Below are 23991 nucleotides of genomic sequence, written 5' to 3' on the forward strand. Positions count from 1 at the left end.
ATCAAATGGTGGGGAAAATCCCCAAAGTAACATGTAGAGCCATACCCATATACGCACGAAAAGTCCAATGGACGTGGCAGGGAGGTTACCCAATACCTGAGACCCCGACGTATGTTTCACAATATTAGATATGAACTGGGTCTAAATCAGGCCAATCAATGCCTCTTCTACTAGTTTAAAATGTTGAAGAGTTTTCCAAAAATCAACACTTTACACATTTCCAGAGGACAGGTGAGATGTGCACCAATGGGACCTCACTGTTAATGAGAATATGGGTCCGTTGTCCCCCATTTCAATAAAGTCACAGTTCTCCATTCAAAGTCCATGGAGCTGACAAAAATAGCCAAACATTTTGTTTGGCATACAGTAGGGCTTCCAGCAGCAAGACCTTTAATGATCAGACGCTTAAGCGGGCTTTACACGCTGCGACATCGCTAGCCGATGCTAGCGATGCCGAGTGTGATAGCACCCGCCCCTATCATTATGCCGATATTTGGAGATCGCTGCCGTAGCGAACATTATTGCTACGGCAGCGTCACACGTACTTATCTGCTCGGCGACATCGCTGTGACTGGCGAACCGCCTCTTTTCTAAGGGGGCGGTTCGCTCGGCGGCACAGCGACGTCACTAAGCGGTCGCCCAATCAAAGCGGAGGGGCGGATATGAGCGGGACGAACATCCCGCCCACCTTCTTGCTTCCTCATTGCTGGCGTGTGGCAGGTAAGGAGAGGTTCCTCGTTCCTGCGGCGTCACACGTAGCGATGTGTGCTGCCGCAGGGACGAGGATCAACTTCGCCCCAGCGACAGCAGCGATAATTGGGAGAGGACCCACATGTCAACGAGGAGCAATCTTGGACGTCTTTGCAACGATCCAAAATCGCTCCTAGGAGTCACACACTACGACATCGCTACAGCGGCCGGATGTGCGTCATAAAATCCGTGACCCCAACGAGATCGCTGTAGCGATCTCGTAGCGTGTAAAGCCACCCTTAGAGGGGTGATGAATGTTGATGAAAAGGGTTGTCCAGCATTAAAACAAGGCTGCTTTCTTTCAGAAGCCATGGGTCTGAGTTATAAAAACCAGAATCTTACCATTGTCAATGATGGCATTGTGTGTGAAAGATGCAGCCATGCTTTTCTAATTCTGGTCAACCCCTTTAAGGCCCTATAAAATGGTAAAACATGACAAGTGATAGATGAATGGGCAAACACATATCAGCAGCTTCCCAAATTCTTATGTACAATAACAATATCACTCCTATGGTGTCATGTTTACAGGTAAACTAAGACAATTTGTGAAAGCACACTGTGTCTATAACTAGACCTGCCCACAAGGTAAGTCACAATAAAAGTAACTCATATGCAGAAAGGGAGACATTCTCCTGGACAAAGAAGGCCTACTAGGTAAGAAGACATTACAAAATATCACTATGTACAACACAATTATATCCACTTAGTTACACACATTTTTTTTTATTATTACACTAGAAATAATTAAACTATAGGCCATCAGAAACTGAACTAAATAATCCCTTGTTCAGAAACTGTTTTTAAGGCACAGTGCGTTTTTCGCGGCGTTTTTGCACGTTTTTCGGATGCGTTTTTGGCCTCAAAACTGCATGACTTTGCTTCCCCAGCAAAGTCTATGAGTTTTCATTTTTGCTGTCCGCACACAACTTTTTTTTTATGCTGCGTTTTTGAGCTTGAAAAAAAAATGGACATGTCCATTCTTTCCTGCGTTTTTCGCCCATGCAATGCATTGGAAAAACGCAGCAAAACGCAGAGTTCAAAAACGCAGCAAAACGCAGCCAAAAACGCACCAAATCGCGGTAAAAACGCATGCGTTTTTTTACGTGTTTTTTTGACGCGGGTGCGTTTTTGTACGTTTTTATCGGCCACAAATGCACAAAAACGCAGCGTCAAAAAATTGCAGCGTGCGCACATAGCCTAAAGGTGTTTTCAAGGACTTAGACACTGATAACCTATCCTTATATGTGTACATTCAGCCCCACAAAAGCTTCAAATAGCTGATTGAGGGAAATGCTGTATGCAGTACCCCACCGACCTGATATTGATGACCTGTTATGAAGATACACCATCAATATCAAAAACCAGGAAACCGTCTTTAGAGGATGATTCTGTATTTGATTGGTTCAACTAACAGCACAGAATTCTTCATAAATATGATATAAAGCATACAATTTTTTACTAACACTAATATGTCAGGTGAGCTGGATGGACTTCTTCAAAAGTTAATTTAAGTGATGCCTGTCACTGATACTAAATGAGATGGACTGGCTCACAATCGGCGGGTACATGTCTGCTCCACACCTGCAACGTATACAGTATATACACACACGTCACATCCGGTGAAATAAGTATTGAACACGTCACCAATTTCCTAAGTAAATATATTTCTAAAGGTACTATTGAATCCCTCACCAGATGTCGGTAACAACCAATACAATCTACACAGGCAAAGAAATCAAACCATAGATGTCCATGAAGTTAGGGATGTGTAAAAATGAGAAATGAAATAGGGAAAAAGTATTGAACACACATACTGATATTTATTTAATACTTCGTACAAAAGCCTTTGTTGGTGATGACAGCCTCATTACGCCTCCTGTATGGAGAAAATAGTTGCATATATTGCTCAGGTGTTATTTTGGTCCATTCTTCCACAGAAACACTCTTCAAATTCTAAAGTTTCCGTGGGCTCCTTCTATGAAGTATGAGCTTTAGTTCCTTCCATACATTTTCTCTTGGATTCAGGTCAGGTGATTAGCTTTCTTTATTGTCTTTCTCTAAAACCAAATGAGAGTTTCCTTGGCTGTGTATTTGAGATCATTGTCTTGCTGAAATGTTTACTCATTTCTTCTTCATTACCCTGGTAGATTTCAGCAAATTTTTGTCAAGAATGCCTTGGGACATTTGTTCGTTCATCTTTCCTTCAATATGAAGTTTGCAAATGCTGTATGCTGAAAAACAGCCCCACACCATGATATTCCCACCTCCAAATATCACTGTTGGTATGGTGTTTTTGGGGATGAGGTTCATTCTGGCCTTCAAACATAGTGTCTGTTATGGAGTTAAATTTTCTGTAGGTGTTTCTTGACTCGCGGAAAACTCTTTTGATAATTCTTTTCACTCCTGTCTGAAATCATGCGAGGAGCACCACGCTGTGGCTGGTTTATGGTGAAATTCTGGTCTCTCTGCTTCTGGATTATGGCCCCAACAGTGCTCACTGGAACCTTCAGTAGTTTCGAAATTCTTCTGTAACCAATGCCATCAGTATATTTGGTAACAATAAAGTTACACAAAGCTCTTGAGACAGCTCACTGGTTTTAACCATTAAGAGATTTTTTTTGTGTGGCGCCTTGGTAATGAGACCCCTTTTTACAGGCCATCAGTTGAACCAGCGATTTTGATTTTCACTAAGTGGCAATTTTGCTTTCTAATTACTGGTGTAATGAATTCCATGGCATTTTGTACCTCTTTCTTCATGTGTTAAATACTTTATCCCTGTGTCATTTCTCATTATTACACTTAATTTATGGACATCTATGGTTTGATTTCTTATCCTGTATAAATTGGAATGGTTGTTACTGACATCTGGTGAGAAAGTCATGTCAATAGCATCTTTAGAAATATATTCACTTAGAAAATTGGAGAGGTGTTCAATACTTATTTTATCCACTGTATGTGCACACATCACTTAGGAGTTCACATGTCTTTGGTTGTTGTCACATTAATATTACTTTTCACTAAAACTATATCCCATTCTTCATCACATTTCACAATAGGAACTCTGCATTTTAGTAGGCAGTGTACCAGTTTACAATAACCAGGGTAGATCTAGCAGATCAGTAATTTCACAAACTGACTTGTGGGGTGGGGAAAGAGCCATCCTATTAGGCTGCTTTCACACCTCTGGTTTTAGCAGAGCTGGCCAATCCGGCTCTAAAACCTATGCAACGGATGCGGCGACAAAACCACATCCTTTGCATAAGTTTTTTACATGCGGCCCGTCCGTTTTTTGCCGCTTGCGGCAGGCTACTGAGCATGCGCAGTGGATAAAACTGCATGCGGCGGCCGGATGCGGCTTTTGCCGCAGGACGCCGCATGCGGCGTCCATAGGCATGCATTGCAAATTGCGCCGCATCGGTCGGATGCGGCGCGATGCGTTTTTTTTTACCGGACAAAAAAACGTGCCAGGCAACGTTCCATCCGGCCATCGCATCGGCTAAATCTGCCGCATGCAGCAAAAAACGGACGAAACGCACGCCTATGCGGCACAAGACGGCACTAATATAAGTCTATGCAAAAAAATCGCAACCGGCGGCAAAAAAAAAGGTTGCATTTTTTCTGCAAAGCGCCGGATTGTGCTGCACAGGAAAAACCGTATGTGTGAAAGCAGCCTTAGAGTGTCGTGGTTAAACTCACTGAGCTCTTGAAATGGTAGTTGACTCAATCTCTTTTCATTATATATGGGTCTATGGGGAGATATAAAAAAAATAAAGAACATATACTCACCTACAAGACCAACACCAATCCTTTGCCAGCAGAGGATATCACTTGACCATTGCAGTCAATTAATAACTACTGTTTAGGTGCAATCGTCACATTCTGTCAGAGCTGGGAGATCCTTCCGCCTCATAGTGTGAATTATGCAGCTAATCAGTGGTTACTGATTAGTGGTTATGACACCAAACCCTAAAAGAGAGCCAGGAGACTGGCACGGAACACACACAGTGTTGTACTAAGTATATATTAAGAAGTATACGGTAATACAAATGTTGTATGTCTGTTTGCATGCTGTAAGGCAATGTGCAAGAGCGAAACACCTAAACCTGATCATTTAGAGGGATGCTAGAATACTTTGCCCATATAGTGAGTATATTTTGTGGAGGTGATTTTATGCCAAACGCAATTGCTTTGTTTGAGCTATGAACATTAAATTATTAGGTGTATAAACAATGCTAAACACTGAAACCTATAGTCTATTATGTATATGGAATGCTGCACTTCAGGTATTTTTATGTGTTAAGTAAAGAAGACAAAGGGAACTAAACAAAAAGAAATATATCAGTGTTCCATAAATTTATAGTATATGACTGTTATATTGGTGGGTGGAGAAGGGGCTGTAGTTCATCCAGGACTTAGATCTGTACACACTGAAGTCACCTGTTATTTGGCACCGCTTCAATTTTAAGACAACTCAAAGCTTTACTTTCCTGTTGTATGTCCTCCAGCGGCATCTTCCATCTGGCGTCGCCATTCACTAAAGCACAACTGGCCTCAACAATTTCTTGTTGTCTACCTCTGCAGCACTTGTGGAGCCAAGAACTAGCGGCTGCCAATTGTATAAAACCAAACAAACCAGTCGCTGTACGGCTGAAAGGCACAGTGGCTTGCTGGATGTTATAGAGATTGGTAATTTCCCAGTTACAAATTTAAGTTCCTATGAGATTAAAAAAAAGTGAAAAAATGTAAAAGAGCAAAATCCGTAAATTCCAATCTTTCAAAATATACCATTATTTAAAAAATACCTTGGAAAAAATGTCGGGATGATTGTTTTTCGGTTATCTTGCTTTCCTGCAAAAAAGTAATGGTTCTACCATAGAGTAAGCACCGTAAAAAAAACCCCACAATGTTGAAACAGGTTTTTTTTCACCCATTCTCGTACAAGCCCTCATACAGCTATGTCAAGGGAAAAATAAAAATGTATGGCTCTTAACAGAGGAGGAGAATAAAATAAAAAAAACAAAATACAAAAAACAGTGAAGCATGGTGGAAGCTCCTTGGAGTTGAGGATTTGGTCAGGATTAATGGTGTATTCAATGCTGAGAAATAAAAGCAGATACTTATCAATTATCCAAAGCCATCAGGTAGGCAACAGATTGGTTCTAAACTTATCATGACAATGACCTCAAACATGCAGCCAATACTAGTAAAAACTACTTTTAGGATATAAAAACAAGGAGTCCTGGAAGTGATGATATGGCCTCCACCGAGCCCTGATCTCAACATCATCGAATTTGCACAAGCCTACATTTACAGAAGATCTGTGATTATTTCTCCAAGATGTTTGGAACAATCTACCTGCCAAGTTCCTGCAAAAACTGCGTGTAAGTGTACCTAGAAGAACTGATGTAATTTTGAAGTCAAAGGGTGGTCACACCAAATATTGATTTGCTTTAGATTTTTCGTTTGTTTCACTTTTGCACTTTGTTAACTGATACAAAAATGTTAACATTTCTATTTTTATATATAGAAATATATACATATATTCACTGTATACATATGTATTGTGATCAGTACATATAAGGGGAAAGATATTGAAAATACTGGTGGTATTTGAACAAAATAGATTTCAAAACTGACCTGGCCTCCATATAGATAGACCAATGGAGATATACATCACTTTATTGAAATTCCAAGGCAGAGAATCACTGGTGAAAGACTTGTTTTCAAGAATTTGTGAGAAAAACTAAGTGCAAAGGGCACTGGTAATAAGAACTAAGGAATGAGATTTTCATTTAGATTATGTTAGTGTGGACTAATAAGAATTTAATACAAAAACAATCTTGACCTAATATCACAAGAGGCAAAAGAAATGTATGTTATATTGTAAAATGCACAATAAAAAAGCATAGAGAATAAGGTTAGCACAATCATAAAATAACTACCCCACACTTCTACTTTTATTACATACTACCTGCCCTACCCGGCTTCGCCCGGGTTAATAACTGCTGTTAACAAAATAGAATGTATTAACAAAAATGTATTCTGCACACAAAAACCACAAAACAAATAGATATAAATGTAATTATGTCTGTCTCCCCCTCTGTATATATCTCTCTGTCTCTCTCTCTATCTCTTTGTCTGTCTCTTTCCCTGTCTGTCTCTGACTGTCTCTCTCTCTTTCTCCGTCTGTCTCAATCTCTTTCCCTGTCTATCTCTTTTCCTGTCTGTCTATCTATCTCTGTCACTTTCCCTGTCTGTCTCTTTCCCTGTCGGTCTCTTTCCCTGTCGGTCTCTTTCCCTGTCGGTCTCTTTCCCTGTCGGTCTCTTTCCCTGTCGGTCTCTTTCCCTGTCGGTCTCTTTCCCTGTCGGTCTCTTTCCCTGTCGGTCTCTTTCCCTGTCGGTCTCTTTCCCTGTCGGTCTCTTTCCCTGTCTGTCTCTTTCCCTGTCTGTCTCTTTCCCTGTCTGTCTCTTTCCCTGTCGGTCTCTTTCCCTGTCGGTCTCTTTCCCTGTCGGTCTCTTTCCCTGTCGGTCTCTTTCCCTGTCGGTCTCTTTCCCTGTCGGTCTCTTTCCCTGTCGGTCTCTTTCCCTGTCTGTCTCTTTCCCTGTCTGTCTCTTTCCCTGTCTGTCTCTTTCCCTGTCTGTCTCTTTCCCTGTCTCTTTCCCTGTCTGTCTCTTTCCCTGTCTGTCTCTTTCCCTATCTGTCTCTTTCCCTCTCTTTCCCTGTCTGTCTCTTTCCCTCTCTTTCCCTGTCTGTCTCTGTCTGTCTCTTTCCCTGTCTGTCTCTTTCCCTCTCTTTCCCTGTGTCTGTCTCTTTCCCTCTCTTTCCCTGTGTCTGTCTCTTTCCCTCTCTTTCCCTGTGTCTGTCTCTTTCCCTCTCTTTCCCTGTGTCTGTCTCTTTCCCTCTCTTTCCCTGTGTGTCTGTCTCTTTCCCTCTCTTTCCCTGTGTCTGTCTCTTTCCCTCTCTTTCCCTGTGTCTGTCTCTTTCCCTCTCTTTCCCTGTGTCTGTCTCTTTCCCTCTCTTTCCCCGTGTCTGTCTCTTTCCCTCTCTTTCCCCGTGTCTGTCTCTTTCCCTCTCTTTCCCTGTGTCTGTCTCTTTCCCTCTCTTTCCCTGTGTCTGTCTCTTTCCCTCTCTTTCCCTCTCTCCCTCTCTTTCCCTGTGTCTGTCTCTTTCCCTGTGTCTGTCTCTTTCCCTGTGTCTGTCTCTTTCCCTGTGTCTGTCTCTTTCCCTGTGTCTGTCTCTTTCCCTGTGTCTGTCTCTTTCCCTGTGTCTGTCTCTTTACCTGTCTGTGTCTGTCTCTTTACCTGTCTGTGTCTGTCTCTTTACCTGTCTGTGTCTGTCTCTTAACCTGTCTCTCTTTCCCTCTCTTTCCCTGTCTGTCTCTTTCCCTGTCAGTCTGTCTCTTTGTGTCTGTCTCTTTGTGTCTGTCTCTTACCATGTCTATGTCTGTTTCTTACCCTGTCTGTGTCTGCTTTTTTCCCTGTCTGTGTCTGTCTCTTTCCCTGGCTGCATTGTGACACACCAACATTCCATTTAAGGGCGTGGCTGCGCATTCTTCTGAAGTTCTGGCTGCACTGTGGCTCCCAGCTCCATTCGCTTTAATGGAAGCAGGTTTTTTGGTGAATAACTGTAAAACGCGGGGTTAAAATTTCCCCTCAAAACATAGCCTATGACGCTCTCGGGGTCCAGAAGTGTGAGTGTGCAAAATGTTGTGGCTGTAGCTGCGATGGTGCAGATGCCAATCCCGGACATACATACATACATACACACACACATTCAGCTTTATACATTAGATCTTTATAAGACCACCCATGACTCCTGGAAAACACAGCAATTTGGGCCATTGATGTAACAGCATTTTTTTTACTTTGTTTTCACAACATCATATTACAAGAGCCATATTTTATACTTATTTTTTGCAATTTTTCGTAGGGCTTGATTCTATGCGGAACGAGTTGTATTTTTAATGGCACCTTATGCTGTGTTTTTCAGGAGATAATGGAGGTAAACAATGAAGGTTCCCATTCAATGACTTATATTAGTGATCTGCAGAAAAGGTCTGGAAGTTGGGGTAGGAAGAATTAGGCAACAGGTTAAATAAAATTGTAGGGGACTAAATACCAATGGAACAAGACTATGAGGTGTGATTTTTCTCGCAGTTCCATGGGGGTCCCTTATCAATGTTACCATGTTATTGGTTTTCTCCCTGAAAACTGATTAATAACATGATATCAATCAAGACAAAATAAAAAGCCAGGGAAAAAAAATCCCATATTTGTTTTGCTAAACATACAACTTGTGCAGCAAGTTGCATGAGTCAGCAAAGACCTTTGACATGAGTCCCATAAGGGTGCTTTCACACATCCGGATTTTTGCTCTGCGGCACAATACGGCGTTCTGCAGAAAAACCGCCACCGGCTTTTGAAACGCCGGTGGCGGTTTTTTTTTGCATAGGCTTACATTAGTGCCGTATTGTGCCGCAGGGGCTTGCGTTCGGTCCGGTTTTGGCCGCATGCGGCAGATTAAGCCAATGCGGCGGCCGGATCGAACGTCCCCTGCAACGTTTTTTGCTCCGGAAAAAACACCGCATCGCGCCGCATCCGGCCGCTGCGGCGCATTTTTCAATGCATACCTATGGAGGCCGGATGCGGCGCGATGCGGAAAAAAACGCATCCGGTCGCCGCATGCGGTTTTTTTCCACTGCGCATGCTCAGTAGCATGCCGCAATCGGAAAAAACCGGACGGGCCGCATGTAAAAACTTATGCAAAGGATGCGGTGTTTTCGCCGCATCCGTTGCATAGTTTTCACAGCCGGATTGAGCCGCAGGGCTCAAACCGGATGTGTGAAAGTAGCCTAAGTAATTATGGCTCATCAAGTTATACACAGTATGGGTATGCAAGTATCATTGTGACATACCAGTATAAAAAACAATATGTAGAATTACATGGCACATTCAGGATAACACCAGTCACAATAAGGCCTCTTTCACACATCAGTTTTATGCCATCAGGCAAAATCCGGTTTGTGCCTGATGCAACAGATCCATCGCAGATTGTGGCAAAACTGATGCGACGGATCCGGTAAAAAAACTGATCCGTCTCATTCACTTCTGGTCACATTTTTTGTGACCAGAAGTGAATTTACACAACTTCTGGGCATGCCCAGAAACAAAAACGGATCCGTCGCCTGATTCCGTTATTTGACGGATGACGACGGATCCGGCGCCCATAGGCTTCCATTGTAAAAAAGACGGCACCGGATCCATCACCTTCCGTTTTTTCGACGCACACAAAAACGTTGCATTGTGCGTTGCTTCCGGATTCACACTCACAATTTTCGCCGGATCCAGTGGCCACCGGATGAAATGCGAGGCCATGCTGCCCAATCCGTTGCTAATACAAGTCTTTAAGGAAAAAAACGGATCAGGCGTCATCGGACAACGGATCCGTTTTATCCACAATTCGCCGGATTGTGCCTGATGGCAAAAAACTGATGTGTGATAGAGGCCTTAGTGACTTCAAATAATGGCTACAGGTTTATATTGGGATATTGTAGATCATTACTTTCTACCCCACCAGAATTGGTCTTACTTTAAAGGGAACCTGTTAATTGGTTAATACCGTTTTGAACATGTCGGGCGCCCACACTTAGATCCCCGCTGCTGGGAAGAAATTAACTTTATTTCTCCCAGCAGTATTTGGCTTCCAGTCATGGGGGTGGCGCCGACACGAGCTCAGTCACCGTTCACTATTTAGTGAGTGGCGGCTGTATCCGCGTCCACTGTGCTGACTGGCAGTTCACGGATTTCAGTGATGTGTCACTTACTGGGCTGCTTGCTGTAGTTTTGATCAAACCACTGTTTTATCAGGAACAAAATACCACTAGAGGACTATTTAACCTGTCTCCATGCAGTCTTCCATATTCAAGATCTCAGCATAACCTTGCCAACATCAGTCATTTGCAGTTTTCTGGCTATGCACAGTGTACACAGAAAGCTGATAATCAGTGTTGTTGGTGGGGGTTATACAGAACTCAGCATTCAGAGAACAGTTAAATCTGCAGCAGATAAAATGGTTATTTTATAAAAACTGCAGCAAGTAGCAGAGTAAGGGCGGCTTTGCACGTTGCGACATCGCAAGCCGATGCTGCGATGTCACACGCGATAGTCCCCGCCCCCGTCGCAGGTAGGATAACGTGTGATAGCTGGCGTAGCGAACATTATCGCTACGCCAGCTTCACATGCACTCACCTGCCCTGCGATCGTCGCGCTGGCCGGCGACCCGCCTCCTTCCTAAGGGGGCGGGTTGTGCGGCGTCATAGCGACGTCACACGGCAGGTGGCCAATAGCGGTGGAGGGGCGGAGATGAGCAGGATGTAAACATCCCGCCCACCTCCTTCCTTCCGCATATCCTACGGAAGCCGCGGTGACGCCGGTAGGAGATGTTCCTCGCTCCTGCGGCTTCACACACAGCGATGTGTGCTGCCGCAGGAGCGAGGAACAACATCGGACCGTCGCGTCAGCGTAATTATGGATTACACCGACGCTACACCGATGATACCATTACGACGATTTTGCGCTCGTTAATCGTATCATCTAGGCTTTACACACTACGATGTCGCATGCGATGCCGGATGTGCGTCACTTTCAATTTGACCCCACCGACATCGCACCTGCGATGTCGTAGTGTGCAAAGCCCGCCTAAGTGATACATTACTGGAATAAGGGTCTCTGCTCCTCCATCATGCTGTCAGAGTGTTAAGCATAATGAAGACTTCAATTCTCCACATTGCTGAGGGAGTGGTGCTTATTATACAAACATAGACTTTCATTTTGTGAGATGTGCCATATAAAATCAATCAGAGTTTCGATTTAGTATGCCAACTGGCAAAGTAATTCGATATGAGATTGGGGGATGGAACAGCGGAAGCTCGCCTACTGCAGATACAAATTATGGCTGCCATTAAGCACTGCCTTACAAAAACTACACAAGTGTAAAGAAGATAGAGGGAAATAGGGAATCTAATATATAAAGCTGAGTGTGTGTGTGTGTGTGTGTGTGCGTGTGTGTTCACTAAAAGAATCTGCACCGTCGCATTTATATCCATAAAATTTTGCACAGACACCTCATGTGACTCAGGGAACATCATAGACTATGTTTTGAGGGGAAAAATTAATCCCATACTTTACAGATAATTGCCAAAAAACCTTCTTACATTAAACTCAATGAAGCTGAGAGCTACAGGTCATTAATAGGAACTGTGATTGGTTGCTATAGGCCCATCGAAGGACATTCTTAGTATAAGAAGCTTATGCGTCAGTTAATATGATTTCTGTGGAGAGATGAATAGAGAGAAACAGACAAAGAGAGAGAGGTAGACAGGGAAAAAGACAGACAGAGAGAGACGGATAGAGATACAGACAAAGAGACAGACAGAGAGACAGACAGACAGAGACAGAGAGAAAGTCGGATAGAGAGAGAGACAAAGAGACAGACAGAGAGAGACAAAGAAATCCAACATAAATGTATCACTCTCACTCACAAAGCTCTCCATGGTTCCACACCGCCCTACATCTCCCTCCCTCATCTTTGTCTATCACCCCAATCGAGCACCTCTGTTCTGCTAATGACCTAAGACTGACATCCTCAACAATTCGAATCACCCACTCCCGTCTTCAAGATTTCTCACGTGCTGCGCCTATGCTCTGGAACACACTACCAAGAGCAATTCGATTAATTCCCAACATCCACACCTTTAAGTGGGCCCTAAAAATGCATTTCTTTAGACTAGCCTATCACTTCATCTCCCTCATCTAATCTAGCCCCATTCTGCCCTTCATAAAATTTACTTCCAATTCTTGCTTCCTGAATCTTCTGATTCCATCCTCTCCATGTACTTTTTTACGCTCTGTACCTGTATAAATTCTGGCTGGTGACCGGTCCACACAGCTGGTTTTGAATCCCCTATTAAATTGATGGCTGGACCATATATGACAAGCTTCCCCCCCATTCACCTTTTGTGCCTCCCCTATTTCCTCATAGACTATAAGCTTACGAGCAGGGCCCTCACTCCTGGTATCTTAATTTTGTTATTTTGTATTGTCTCATATTGTCTGTACATGACCCCTCTGAATTGTAAACCTCTGCGGAATATGTTTGCGCTATAGAAATAAAAATTATTATTATTATTAAAGAAACAGACAGAAAGACAGACTGCGTGAGACAGAGAGAGAAATATAGAGACAGACAGAGGCATAGAAGCAGACAGGGAGAGAGACAGACAGAGACAGAGAGAGACGGATAGAGAAACACAGAAAGAGACAGAGAGAGAAACAGAGAGATACAGACAGACGGATACAGAAAGCGACAGAGACGGATAGGGAGACAGAGAGAGAGACAGACAGAAACAGAGAGAAAGAGAGAAAAGATGCAGACGGAGAGAGACAGACAGATACAGAGAGAGACAAAGTCAGAGAGAGAGAGAGACAGGAAGACAGACAGAGAGGGACAGTAAGAGTGGGAGAGAGACAGATACTATCCTGGGTACTACAGTTAGTCTGTAATATAAATAAAAATAGACAAAAAGTTGGGAAGAGGGCAATCAAATGAAGGATTCTGTATCTGAAAAAAAATACCATGCTGACCTTCAAGAATGAAAGGTTGAGGCTTCAGAATATGAAAGGGGAAATCCAGCACTAAAAGAATGGTTCCATAAAAATCCAAAACTTTATTTATTCAGATTAAAAATACACCATGTAGGTGTAAGTACGATGATGTGTTTTAGGTGAGCACATCCGTAATCATGGCCATGACTAAGGAAGTACACATCTAAAATGTATACTGCAAGAACCATATATATTGCGTGCTGTATATATAACTAAGGGTGTGCCTACCTCAAAAGCGTGGCTCTGTTGCTGCTCCCAAAAAAATTGTTTAAAAGAACTGAGATTCCTCAGTGGTTGATACATTTTAATGGCTAACTGAAAAGATGGAAGCAAGCTTTCGAGACTACGCAGGTCTCTTCATCAGGCTCAATATAAGGGTGAGCTCACGAGTGTGAAAAATGGACGAGTGCAATGCAAGAAAATCTCGCATTGCACTCTGACCAATGTTAGCCAATGAGGGAGAGCAGTTGGTCAGCTTTTCTCGCATCCAGATTCTAGATGAGAGAAAAGTCGCAACATGCTGCGATTTTCTGCGAGAGTGGTATCACTCGTACCCATTCAGAGAAACATCGGACTGCACTCGGATGTTATCCCAGTGCAGTGCTATATATGCACAGGCTGACAATAGAGGACACCGGATCCGTTTTATCCGTTTTTTTCCGGATTGTGCCTGATGGAAAAAAACTGGTGTGTGAACGTAGCCTTAGAGTCATGGTTACAGCAATATCAACATGTATAAATAATCAGTCCTCCATAAACTGAAATTTTGGGGGACAGCTCCTGTTTGTTCTTAAAGCATAAGTGGAGCAGCAAGTCATTAATACAGGTCTATATTATTACATTTAGTAAATTTGGCTTAGCCAGGAGGCCAATTCCCTTCAAATGTAGCATACGCACAGCCTTGGCAGCGTTCACACTGTGCAGCTGTGGTTTTTTCCAGTGAAACCAAATTGATTTGGATTTTTGAAAATAGTGACAAAATGATGCATTTTTCTTCGCAATTGTGGGGACACAAACTCAGTGTGACCGCAACCTTTTGGAAGAATTAAAATACACTTCCAAAATTTTACAAGTAGCCAAGAACTGCATGTGCAGCACTTTGCTTTCGAGCCACCTGTGTTTGGTTGCTTTTTTGATATGAAATCACTAAATGATTGCAATAGCAATCAATAGGCAAATCTCCCATGTGTTTTGTTCACAAAACTTGTATGAGACCTGATGTTGCGTGACCAAAGTCACCGTGCAGCCCTAACTAAACTGAGTAATTCTTTTATAATGAGCTTATACACAGCGGAGAGGTCGGCTTCAGTAATTAAGCTCACATATTCATAACAGGGTTTCTTTTTCATTGGAATATTACATTTTTTAAGTGGTTCTGTCATCATGAAATGCTATGCTACGCTGTTTAAGGGCAATCATAGATTAAAGAGTCTTTAAATTTACCACATATGAAAAATACCCAAGAAACAGACGTGATTTGAAATGTATAAACATTTTATTTTCAATGAATTCATAGGGTATAACATAGAAAAAAGAAGAAAAAAGAAAACCAGAGTATGAGGAGTGGTGAAGGGGAAGAAACCCCACGTCACCCAGGAAAGGATACCAGATCTCACAAGTGATCTGCACAAATGCCTAGATGAGCAGCTAAATGCCCAAATGCAAGTGCAAAAAGTTGCTGGCAAAGAGATAGAAAAAGTCTCAATATATAGCCTAACAAGGCAGAATGGCTTACCCAGCTGGCAGATCACCAAATTTGACCCAGGTATACACGTGGGGACCGGCGTCCCAACACGTGTTTCGCGTGGTGTGCTTCGTCCCCCGACGATCAATAGTACACATGAAAATAAAATAAACTTTTTAATATATATCTTAGTAGAAAAATCAGTTTTCTCTTGTTGGATTTATCTTTCACTCTCAATTAAAGGGGAAAATCAGTCTGTATTCAGTGAAGACAGATTTTCACAGTACTGAAATAGAAGATGGCAGTTGGTGCTTGTAAAATTCCATGGAGAAGAAAGGGGAGGAGCTACAGGCAGGCATATACATTCTTCTGCAAGCACTTCTAAAATGACATTTACGTCTATAGAACTTTATGAGCACAAATTGTCATCTCCTATCTCAGTAATAGGAAAGTCTTTATTCACTGAAGACCAATTGTACTTGAGAATTGAGAGTGAGTGATCAGTCCTGATGGAGAAAGAAGCGGATTTTTCTAATAAGGTATATGACAAAGTTTCTTATATTCCTGTGTAATACTGATTTATGCAAAAAAACTAAAACGATGGCCATACACATTGGATTTAGGGAGTATCCCAAGAAATATTTTTTTTTGGTACAGCCCAACGATGGGATATTATTCATGTTAGAGGTGTCTACACGCACACTTATATCCTATGGGGAAGATTGGGAGAGGTTCTAGAAGAAAAAGCAAAGAGATGCAAATCTGTATACAGGAGATGTTATATACTGCTGTCTGACATCTGTAAATCATTTTGTATTTTTTAGTGTTAGATGATACAAGTCAAACAAAAATGAAGCTCGAGACTGAAGAAAACCAAGTGGATGAACAACCAACATACAACTATGTACATCTTGAAAGAAAAGCCAATAATCACGTGAAAATCTGGAAGTCTCTGAAAACCAAACTAAGAAACAAATGTACTTGTAGTAGCAGAAAAGCCAAGAAAGTAGTCACAGGATTTCTCCCTGTAATTCGATGGCTTCCAAAATACAACTTCAAGGAAAACACATGGGGAGACATAATGTCAGGCTTAATTATAGGCATTATATTGGTGCCTCAAGCTATTGCTTATTCCCTCTTAGCAGGCCTGAAACCCATTTACAGCCTGTACACATCCTTCTTTGCCAACTTAATTTATTTTATAATGGGGACCTCACGGCATGTGTCTGTGGGCATCTTCAGCTTGATCAGCTTAATGATTGGTCAGGTTGTAAATAGAGAAGTGCAGTTGGCAGGTTTCGACCTGGATGATGATGTTTTAAAGACTATAAAAGATGGAAATGCAACGGATTTCATGCCGAACATAACAATGGTCAACATTACTATTGGCTCGCTGAATATTGAATGTGGGAAGGAATGCTATGCCATCAGCATAGCTGCAGCACTGACGTTTATGGCTGGAATATACCAGGTATGGCTCAGTACTTTTTAAAGATTTGTCTAATATCAGTAGGTGAAAGGAGGGGGCATTCAGAGGATTGGCCACAGCTTAGCTCTGCAGCTTGCTAAATCTTAGCAGTGTGTAGTGCACACACAACTATGAACAGATGATAAAAGTTATTGTAATCCAGAACCACAAAGGTTAATTAAAAAACCTTTATTAAACAATGGACTTAGTAGCGTATGACCAAGGACTTCTAGCAGTAAGAAAAGTGTAAAACTATCATATTTGTCAGTTTTTGTATTTTTTTAAAATAATTTTTATGAAGATATTTGTTTAAAAAACATTGTTTTATAATAAACCTTTGAAGTGCTGGATTACAATACCTTTTATAATCTTGCATTTATTCGAGGACTCTTGTGTGGAAGCTTTGTGCATCGCACGCTGTTTACATTTCCTGCATTTCTGGTTATGGTGGCGAAATGAGATTTTTTGTCTAACTGCTATGAATAGGTTTTGCTTGCCAATTCCGGCAATTGTCATGTCGGCAATTGGGATAGTTGTGGTCACAAGTAATGTTGGGCGAACGTGCTTACCACTGCTCAATACTCGATGGTGCATCGGGGTGCTCGGCCGAGAATCACTGGTGCTCAGATGTGTCATCTGTGATACAACAAATACAAAGCACAGGCTTGTTTCACTGCATGATGTGTGCAGGCACCCCAATAAGAACCAGTGACATTCACAGCGCCGCCCATAATGTCACGCCTGCGCAATTACATCACCGGCGCTTGCGATTTGAACAGCGCTCAGTCCCGCGATAGTGCCACTGGGCATGCACGAGACTTCAGGAGCCTTGGTAACATGAGGGCGGCGGCCTAATTGACGTAAATCAACACAGGGGGGCGGCGAACAGCGGCAGGAGGGGGAATAATGGAAGAAATACAGCCCGCCCCCGAGGCCAGCAAAGCTCATTAGCATACCAAAAGGTAAGATTTTATAAAGTGTTTATTTAGGTCTGAAAGGGGGGCCAGTAGCAAGATGAACCTTTCTAGAATGCAGCCCATGAGCTGCAGAAGGGGATTCTTTTAGTTTCATAGCGAAAATTCAGGTGACAGGTTCCCTTTAACTTCCACAATGTACGTTTTTATGGTACTGCATGAAGACTAAATGGTTTGGATATTATACTGTATAAAAGATCAGTGTCTCATAGAGTAAGACCTTATAAATGTAGTTTATGATTATTACAGATTGTATAAAACAGGAACAAACTTAACAATAAAAAATGGGTTAGAAGAGGTCAGACCGCTCATCAGAGGGCATATTGAGTTTAGATATACTGTTTAGGTATACTGTCACGCTAGGTATGGGGACATGGCAAACACATGACGAAAGGGAAGAAAAGGGAAACCCTATGTCTGGGGAAAGGGAAGATGATGACCCCTGACTGAACCTACTGCTGGTCGCGTCCCTTCACCACCCTAGATAAGTTACCGTATTTTTCGGACTATAAGACGCACTGGACTATAAGACGCACCCTGGTTTTAGAGGAGGAAAATAGGAAAATAAAATTTTAAGCAAAAAATGTGGTCATGACACATTGTTATGGGGCGAGGCTCTGCTGCTGACACTTTTATGGGGGTAATGTCCCCAAATTCTCTACTAAGGTGCCGCATCCTGGTAATGATCCTCCCTGCCTGGTATAAACAGTATATGTCCCTCATCCTGCTATATACCGTAATCCTGCCATATGGCCGCATCCTGCTATATACTGGCATGTGGCCGCATCCTGCTATATAACCCATCATGGCATATGGCCCCATCTGGCTCATAATATGCCCCCATCCGGTTCATGATATGCCCCCATCCGGCTCATAATATGCCCCCATCCGGCTCATAATATTCCCCCATCCGGCTCATAATATGCCCCCATCCGGCTCATAATATGCCCCCATCCGGCTCATAATATGCCCCCATCCGGCTCATAATATGCCCCCATCCGGCCCATAATATGCCCCCATCCGGGGACGGCTCCAATCAGCGGCGCTGCCGCTGACACAGACGGGAGGACGAGCGATGCTGCAGGGGAACGGTGAGTACTGTACACTGATTCACTGCTCCCCGCACTGATGATGATGCACGGGGTGCAGTGAATACAGCCGCACATGATCACTCCAGGCCGTAGTTGCCAGGGGTGATCATGCGAGCCGGCTGTTTATCCCCCGCCCATCATCCCGCCCACCTGTCAGCGCCGGCTTCAGCGCTGAGGGATGATGGGCGGGGGATGGGCGTGCATATTAAATGAGCGGGCCCACGTTGTCATGGCAGGCTGCTACAGCTTGCTCGTGCCCCCGATGACCCGCTCCACCGCAGCACCCACATTCCCCGCAGCCATTCCCCTACATTCAGACCATAAGACGCACCCCCACTTTCCCCCAACATTTGGGGCAAAAAAGTGCGTCTTATGGTCCGAAAAATACGGTACGCACTTATGCGCCAAGCCGGATACATGACCCTAGATATCCCTAGTGCTGGACCCTAAATAGGGAACGGATGGGATGAGCGCTTTGTCAACCTCACTAAACAACTATAGAAAACACAAGGGGACACAGAGGGGGAAAAGCATGAACTACTTATCATTAGATGACTCAGGTATAATTTTAGCAGTTTTCAGCAACGACATCACAGAGGACTATAAATTACCTTCTGACAACCTAGGCTTGAATGCATTGAAAAATATCACCAGCACCAGACCAAAGGAAGGAAGGGGTATTTAAACACCAAGGTAATACTATTGATCAACAGCAGGGTAGAAGGCGAGCTCCTGCTTGGTCCAAAAGGTGGAGAGATGAATCCAGCAGGAAAGCTACCTATACCAATTAAGACTGACAGCAGAAATAATGGAAAGTCAGGGAGAATTCTGCACAGCCAAACGCTGTGACCTTCTATGGCCAGAACCCACATGACTGCCTGTCACCTGTGACAAACAAGTGACACTGGTAAGGAGTTTATACTGTCTCCATCCAGAGAAACTGGGCTTGAGGCCCCTCTTAGAGGGATGGGTACTGTCACAAGGAGATTTCTGCAGGCATCTCCAACTGTCATGGTGGCGTCAGGATCTGTGAAAACTACGGATTCTGGCACTCTGCCTACTAACTTCTGTGATCAGTGCAGGGAGACAAGGGTGTCGACTCACAGGCTTAGGCAGGCTAGCAAGAGTTAATCTCTGCTGGGCTGCTTATTAGTCTCTTTGATCACATGCTGTGGGGGAGCCACTCACATTCGCGCCCTTCCTACTTATGCTGCCTGGAATTTCGCATTAATGCCAGCTATAGTTTGCCTATACTTTTATGGTGAGGTCTTATGATCCAGACTTACTGGTGGTTGTTGTTAATTATTGCTGTGAGTGGTTGTGGTCTTAACACTTGTAATCTTTTTGTTGCTATTTTCCTGCCCTTGCTTTTCTCCTTAATATCTTAATGCTTGTTGCTGTGAGTTTGCAGTGTGTCTGAGTTTTGGTTTCCCTCTGTCTTAATCTGTTTGCCATCACACTCCTGCCCCTTCCCAAGGGGAGTAACAGATTAGACCTGATCAGGAAAATAGCAAGGCATCTCCACCATTAGGGGTAACCCTGAGGTTAAGGATAGCCTAGGATCCTCTAGAATGAGGGACAGCATAGGATTCCCCTGTCCCTTGTTATCCTGCAGTCTCATCGTGACATTAGGTTTGGAGTTCACAAAGGATTGACACAAAACTCTGAGGATGTAAACAAGAGTGACACAAGTTCAAAACCTTAGCTGGAAGGCAATGTTAACCCCAATGAGATCCTTCAATTCTCACCCAGTGTCTGTAGTGTCCTTGTTTGCATTTAAATTTGGAATGGCTATTCTATCCACAATATAAATATAGTCCTTCCCTAATAGGCCACCTGGAGTAATGTGGAATAGCTGAGCAGAATACGTAGGACAGCAAATGATAGTGATTATTGAAAGAACTGAAAGACCAGCACAGACGTTTCAGTTATATCAGACCCTCATTAGGTCCTTACTGTGGTCCTCAGGTTCCCCTTGAGCTGTGGTCAGCTCTATCTGAAATCACAGTATCCACCGCTGTGTTAACTTGGCTGGTGCATAATGTGATTTCAGATAGCACTGACCACAGCTCCAGGGGATCCTGAGGACCTCAGTAAGGGGTACTTTGCACGCTGCGACATCGCAAGCCGATGCTGCGATGTTCAGCGCGATAGTCCCCGACCCCGTTGCAGCTGCGATATCTTGTGATAGCTGGCGTAGCGAACATTATCGCTGCGCCAGCTTCACATGCACTCACCTGCCCTGCGACGTCGCTCTGATCGGCGACCTGCCTCCTTCCTAAGGGGGCAGGTTGTGCAGCGTCACAGCGACGTCACACAGCAGGCGGCCAATAGAAGCGGAGGGGTGGAGATGAGCAGGATGTAAACATCCCGCCCACCTTCTCCCTTCCGCATTGCCGGTGGAGGCAGGTAAGGAGATGTTCCTCGCTCCTGCGGCTTCATACACAGCGATGTGTGCTGCCGCAGGAACGAGGAACAACATCCTACCTGTCGCTGCACCGGCATTATGGAAATGTTGGACCCTACACCGATGATACGATAACGACGCTTTTGCGCTCATTAATCGTATCAAAAAGGATTTGCACACTACGATATTGACTGCGACGCTGGATGTGCGTCACTTTCGATTTCACCCCACCGACATCGCACCTGCGATGTCGTAGTGTGCAAAGCCCGCCTTAGGGCACACTGCTGAAGGTCTCTTATGACCAAAACATCTGTGCTGGTCCTTCGGGTCTTTTAATAAATCAACCACTTTATCGCCATATCTGAGGGCCACGTTTTTCTCTCATCTATGATGGGTTAGGAACTTACTTGTGCACCACCTGCTGTGATTATCTACTCTACTGTTTTCTGGTTTCATCTGTTGCTTTATGTATTTTTTTTTTTAATATTTTACTATGATTGATTTTAAACTGATTAAGAAAATACTAGACACATTGGGTACATTCTCACAGAAAACAAACATACAATTTAATGCTCTCGCTCCTAGAAGCATTATTTCTGAGATATCTACGAAATTATACAGTGGTGTGAAAAGTGTTTGCACGCTTCCTGATTTCTTATTCTTTTGCATGTTTGTAGCACTTAAATGTTTCAGATCACTAAACAAGTTAAAATATTGCACAAAGAAAACACAAAAAAAACACAAAATGCAGTTTATAAATCAAGATTTTTATTATTAAGGGAAAAAGAAATCCAAACCTATATGGTCCTGTGTGAAAAGTGATTTTCCCCTACACCTAAGGCCTCTTTCACACGTACATGCCTCCGGTACGTGTTTGGCAGTTTTCTCATGTACCGGAGACACGTACACACGTACACACGTGGACCTATGTATTCCTAATGTTTTGGAGACACGTAAGTATTTTCGAACGGAAAGTGTGTCCGTTCCGTACTTATGTGTGCCCGTGTGTTTCTCACGCCGACATGTCCGTTTTTCTCCACCATCACGGGTGTCACACGGAACGCAAACATATCACACATAATGCACACAGACCACATGGATGTGTTCCGTGTGACACGCACCAGAGAAAAGCCATGTGTCTGTGAGAAGAAAAAAAAACCTTTACTCATCTTCTCCTGCCCTGCAGACTCTGCTGCTGCTGTCACTTGCTGCTGACCGCCGTTCATTATGCTCATTGAAAGTTCACTTCACTGCGGCCGAAAGCAGCAGCAGCAGGGAGCGGAGACCAAAGATCAGCACCACGGACAGCGACGCCAGGGACAGGTGAGCAGAAAGTTCCGTTCTCTGTGTGTTATCACGGATAACACACGGAGAACACACGTGTGCCATACACACGGCACACTGAGGGCAAAACGCACCTCTGACACGTCCGTGAAAAACGTTTGTGTTTTTCAGGGACGTGTGAAAGAGGCCTAAGAAATGATTGGGCCACCCTTAGTAGCAACAACTGCAATCAAGTATTTGTAATCACTGGCAATGAGTCTTTTACAACGCTCTTGAAGAATATTTGGCCCACCTGTCTTTGCAGAATTGTTGTAATACAGGCACATTGGAGGGTTTCCGAGCATGAACTACCTTTTTAAGATCATGCCACAGCATCTCAATCGGATTAAGGTAAGGACTTTAGGCCACTCCAAAGTCTTAATTTTGTTTTTCTTAAGTCATTCAAAGGTGGACTTGCTGGTGTGTTTTGGATAATTGTCCTCCTGCATAACCCAAGTGTGCTTCAGCTTGAGTTCACAAACTGCTTGAGTTCACAAACTGATGGCCAGACAGTCTCCTTCAGGATGTTATTGTAGACAGTAGAATTTATGGTTCCATTTACCACAGCAAGTCTTCCAGATTCCGAAGCAGCAAAACAGCGCCAGATCATCACACTACCACCACCATATTTTACTGTTGGTATGATGCTCATTTTCTGAAATTCTGTGTTACTTCTATACCAGATGTAATGGGACACTCACCTTCCAAAAACTACAACTTTTGTCTTATCAGTCCACAGAGTATTCTCCCAAAAGTCTTGGGAATCATCAAGATATTTTCTGGCAAAACTGAGACAAGCCTTTGTTTTCTTTTTGCTCAGCAGTGGTTTTAGTCTTGGAACTCAACTCTGCCATGCAGGCCATTTTTGCCAAGTCTGTTTCTTATAGTGGAGTCATGAACACTGACCTTAAAAGGGTGGTTTACTACTCTGCAGTAGTGGCCACATCCCTGTAAAACTGATACGGAAGGCTTTTTCTAAATGCCTTGTTCAGGCAATTTTGCCTGTAAGCGGCGCTATCGTGGTCCGCTCATCAGCATGAAGTCACTCCCCCAGGCTCCATGGCCTCTGGGATCCGGTGATGTCATGTCAACTTCCTGTAGACCTGAAATCACCAAAGCCGGCCCCAGTCTTTCTGTGTGTCTGGGCCGTGGGCGATGTTTCACCGCTCATCACAGCCCAGCATCTTGCGCACGCTCTCCTTTACTGCAGAGCACAGCAAGCAGGAGCGATGCTGGGCTGTGATGAGTAGTGAAACTCCGCCCACATCCCAGACACTCAGGAAGACTCTGGCTCGCCTCGGTGATGTCAGGTCAGCTGGAAGTTGACGTGACATCACTGGATCCCAGAGCCACAAAGCCCGGGGGGGGTCACTTTATGGGGATGAGCAGACCGCGACAGCGCCACACAGAGGAAGAATTGGATGATCAAGGTATTTAGAAAAAGACTTCCCTATCAGTTTTACAGACAGGTGGGCACTATTGCAGAGTAGTGAACCACCTCTTTAACTGAGGCAAGTGAAGCCTGCAGTTCTTTGAATGGTGTTACAGGTTTTTTTGTGACCTCTTTAATGAAATGTCGCTGCACTTTTAGTGTAGTTTTGATTGGCTGGCCACTCCTGCGAAGGTTCACC

The 23991-nt window shown here is 43.6% G+C and overlaps 2 protein-coding genes across 3 annotated transcripts in view; one reads left to right on the forward strand and one right to left on the reverse strand.

Moving 5' to 3' along the window:
* IDUA (alpha-L-iduronidase) overlaps nucleotides 1-23991 on the reverse strand; it is a 135970-nt gene that overhangs the window by 99737 nt on the left and 12242 nt on the right. The gene's annotated exons all lie outside the window — the stretch shown is intronic.
* Nucleotides 1-23991, forward strand: part of SLC26A1 (solute carrier family 26 member 1) — a 48315-nt gene that overhangs the window by 21457 nt on the left and 2867 nt on the right. Inside the window, exon 2 of the mRNA XM_075352212.1 lies at nucleotides 15922-16568. Coding sequence (XP_075208327.1) covers nucleotides 15948-16568 — 621 coding nt within the window. The 5' untranslated portion in view covers nucleotides 15922-15947. The remainder of the gene's footprint in view (nucleotides 1-15921; nucleotides 16569-23991) is intronic.

This window comes from Anomaloglossus baeobatrachus, chromosome 1 (genome assembly GCF_048569485.1).
Source record: "Anomaloglossus baeobatrachus isolate aAnoBae1 chromosome 1, aAnoBae1.hap1, whole genome shotgun sequence".
Classification (NCBI taxonomy): domain Eukaryota; kingdom Metazoa; phylum Chordata; class Amphibia; order Anura; family Aromobatidae; genus Anomaloglossus; species Anomaloglossus baeobatrachus.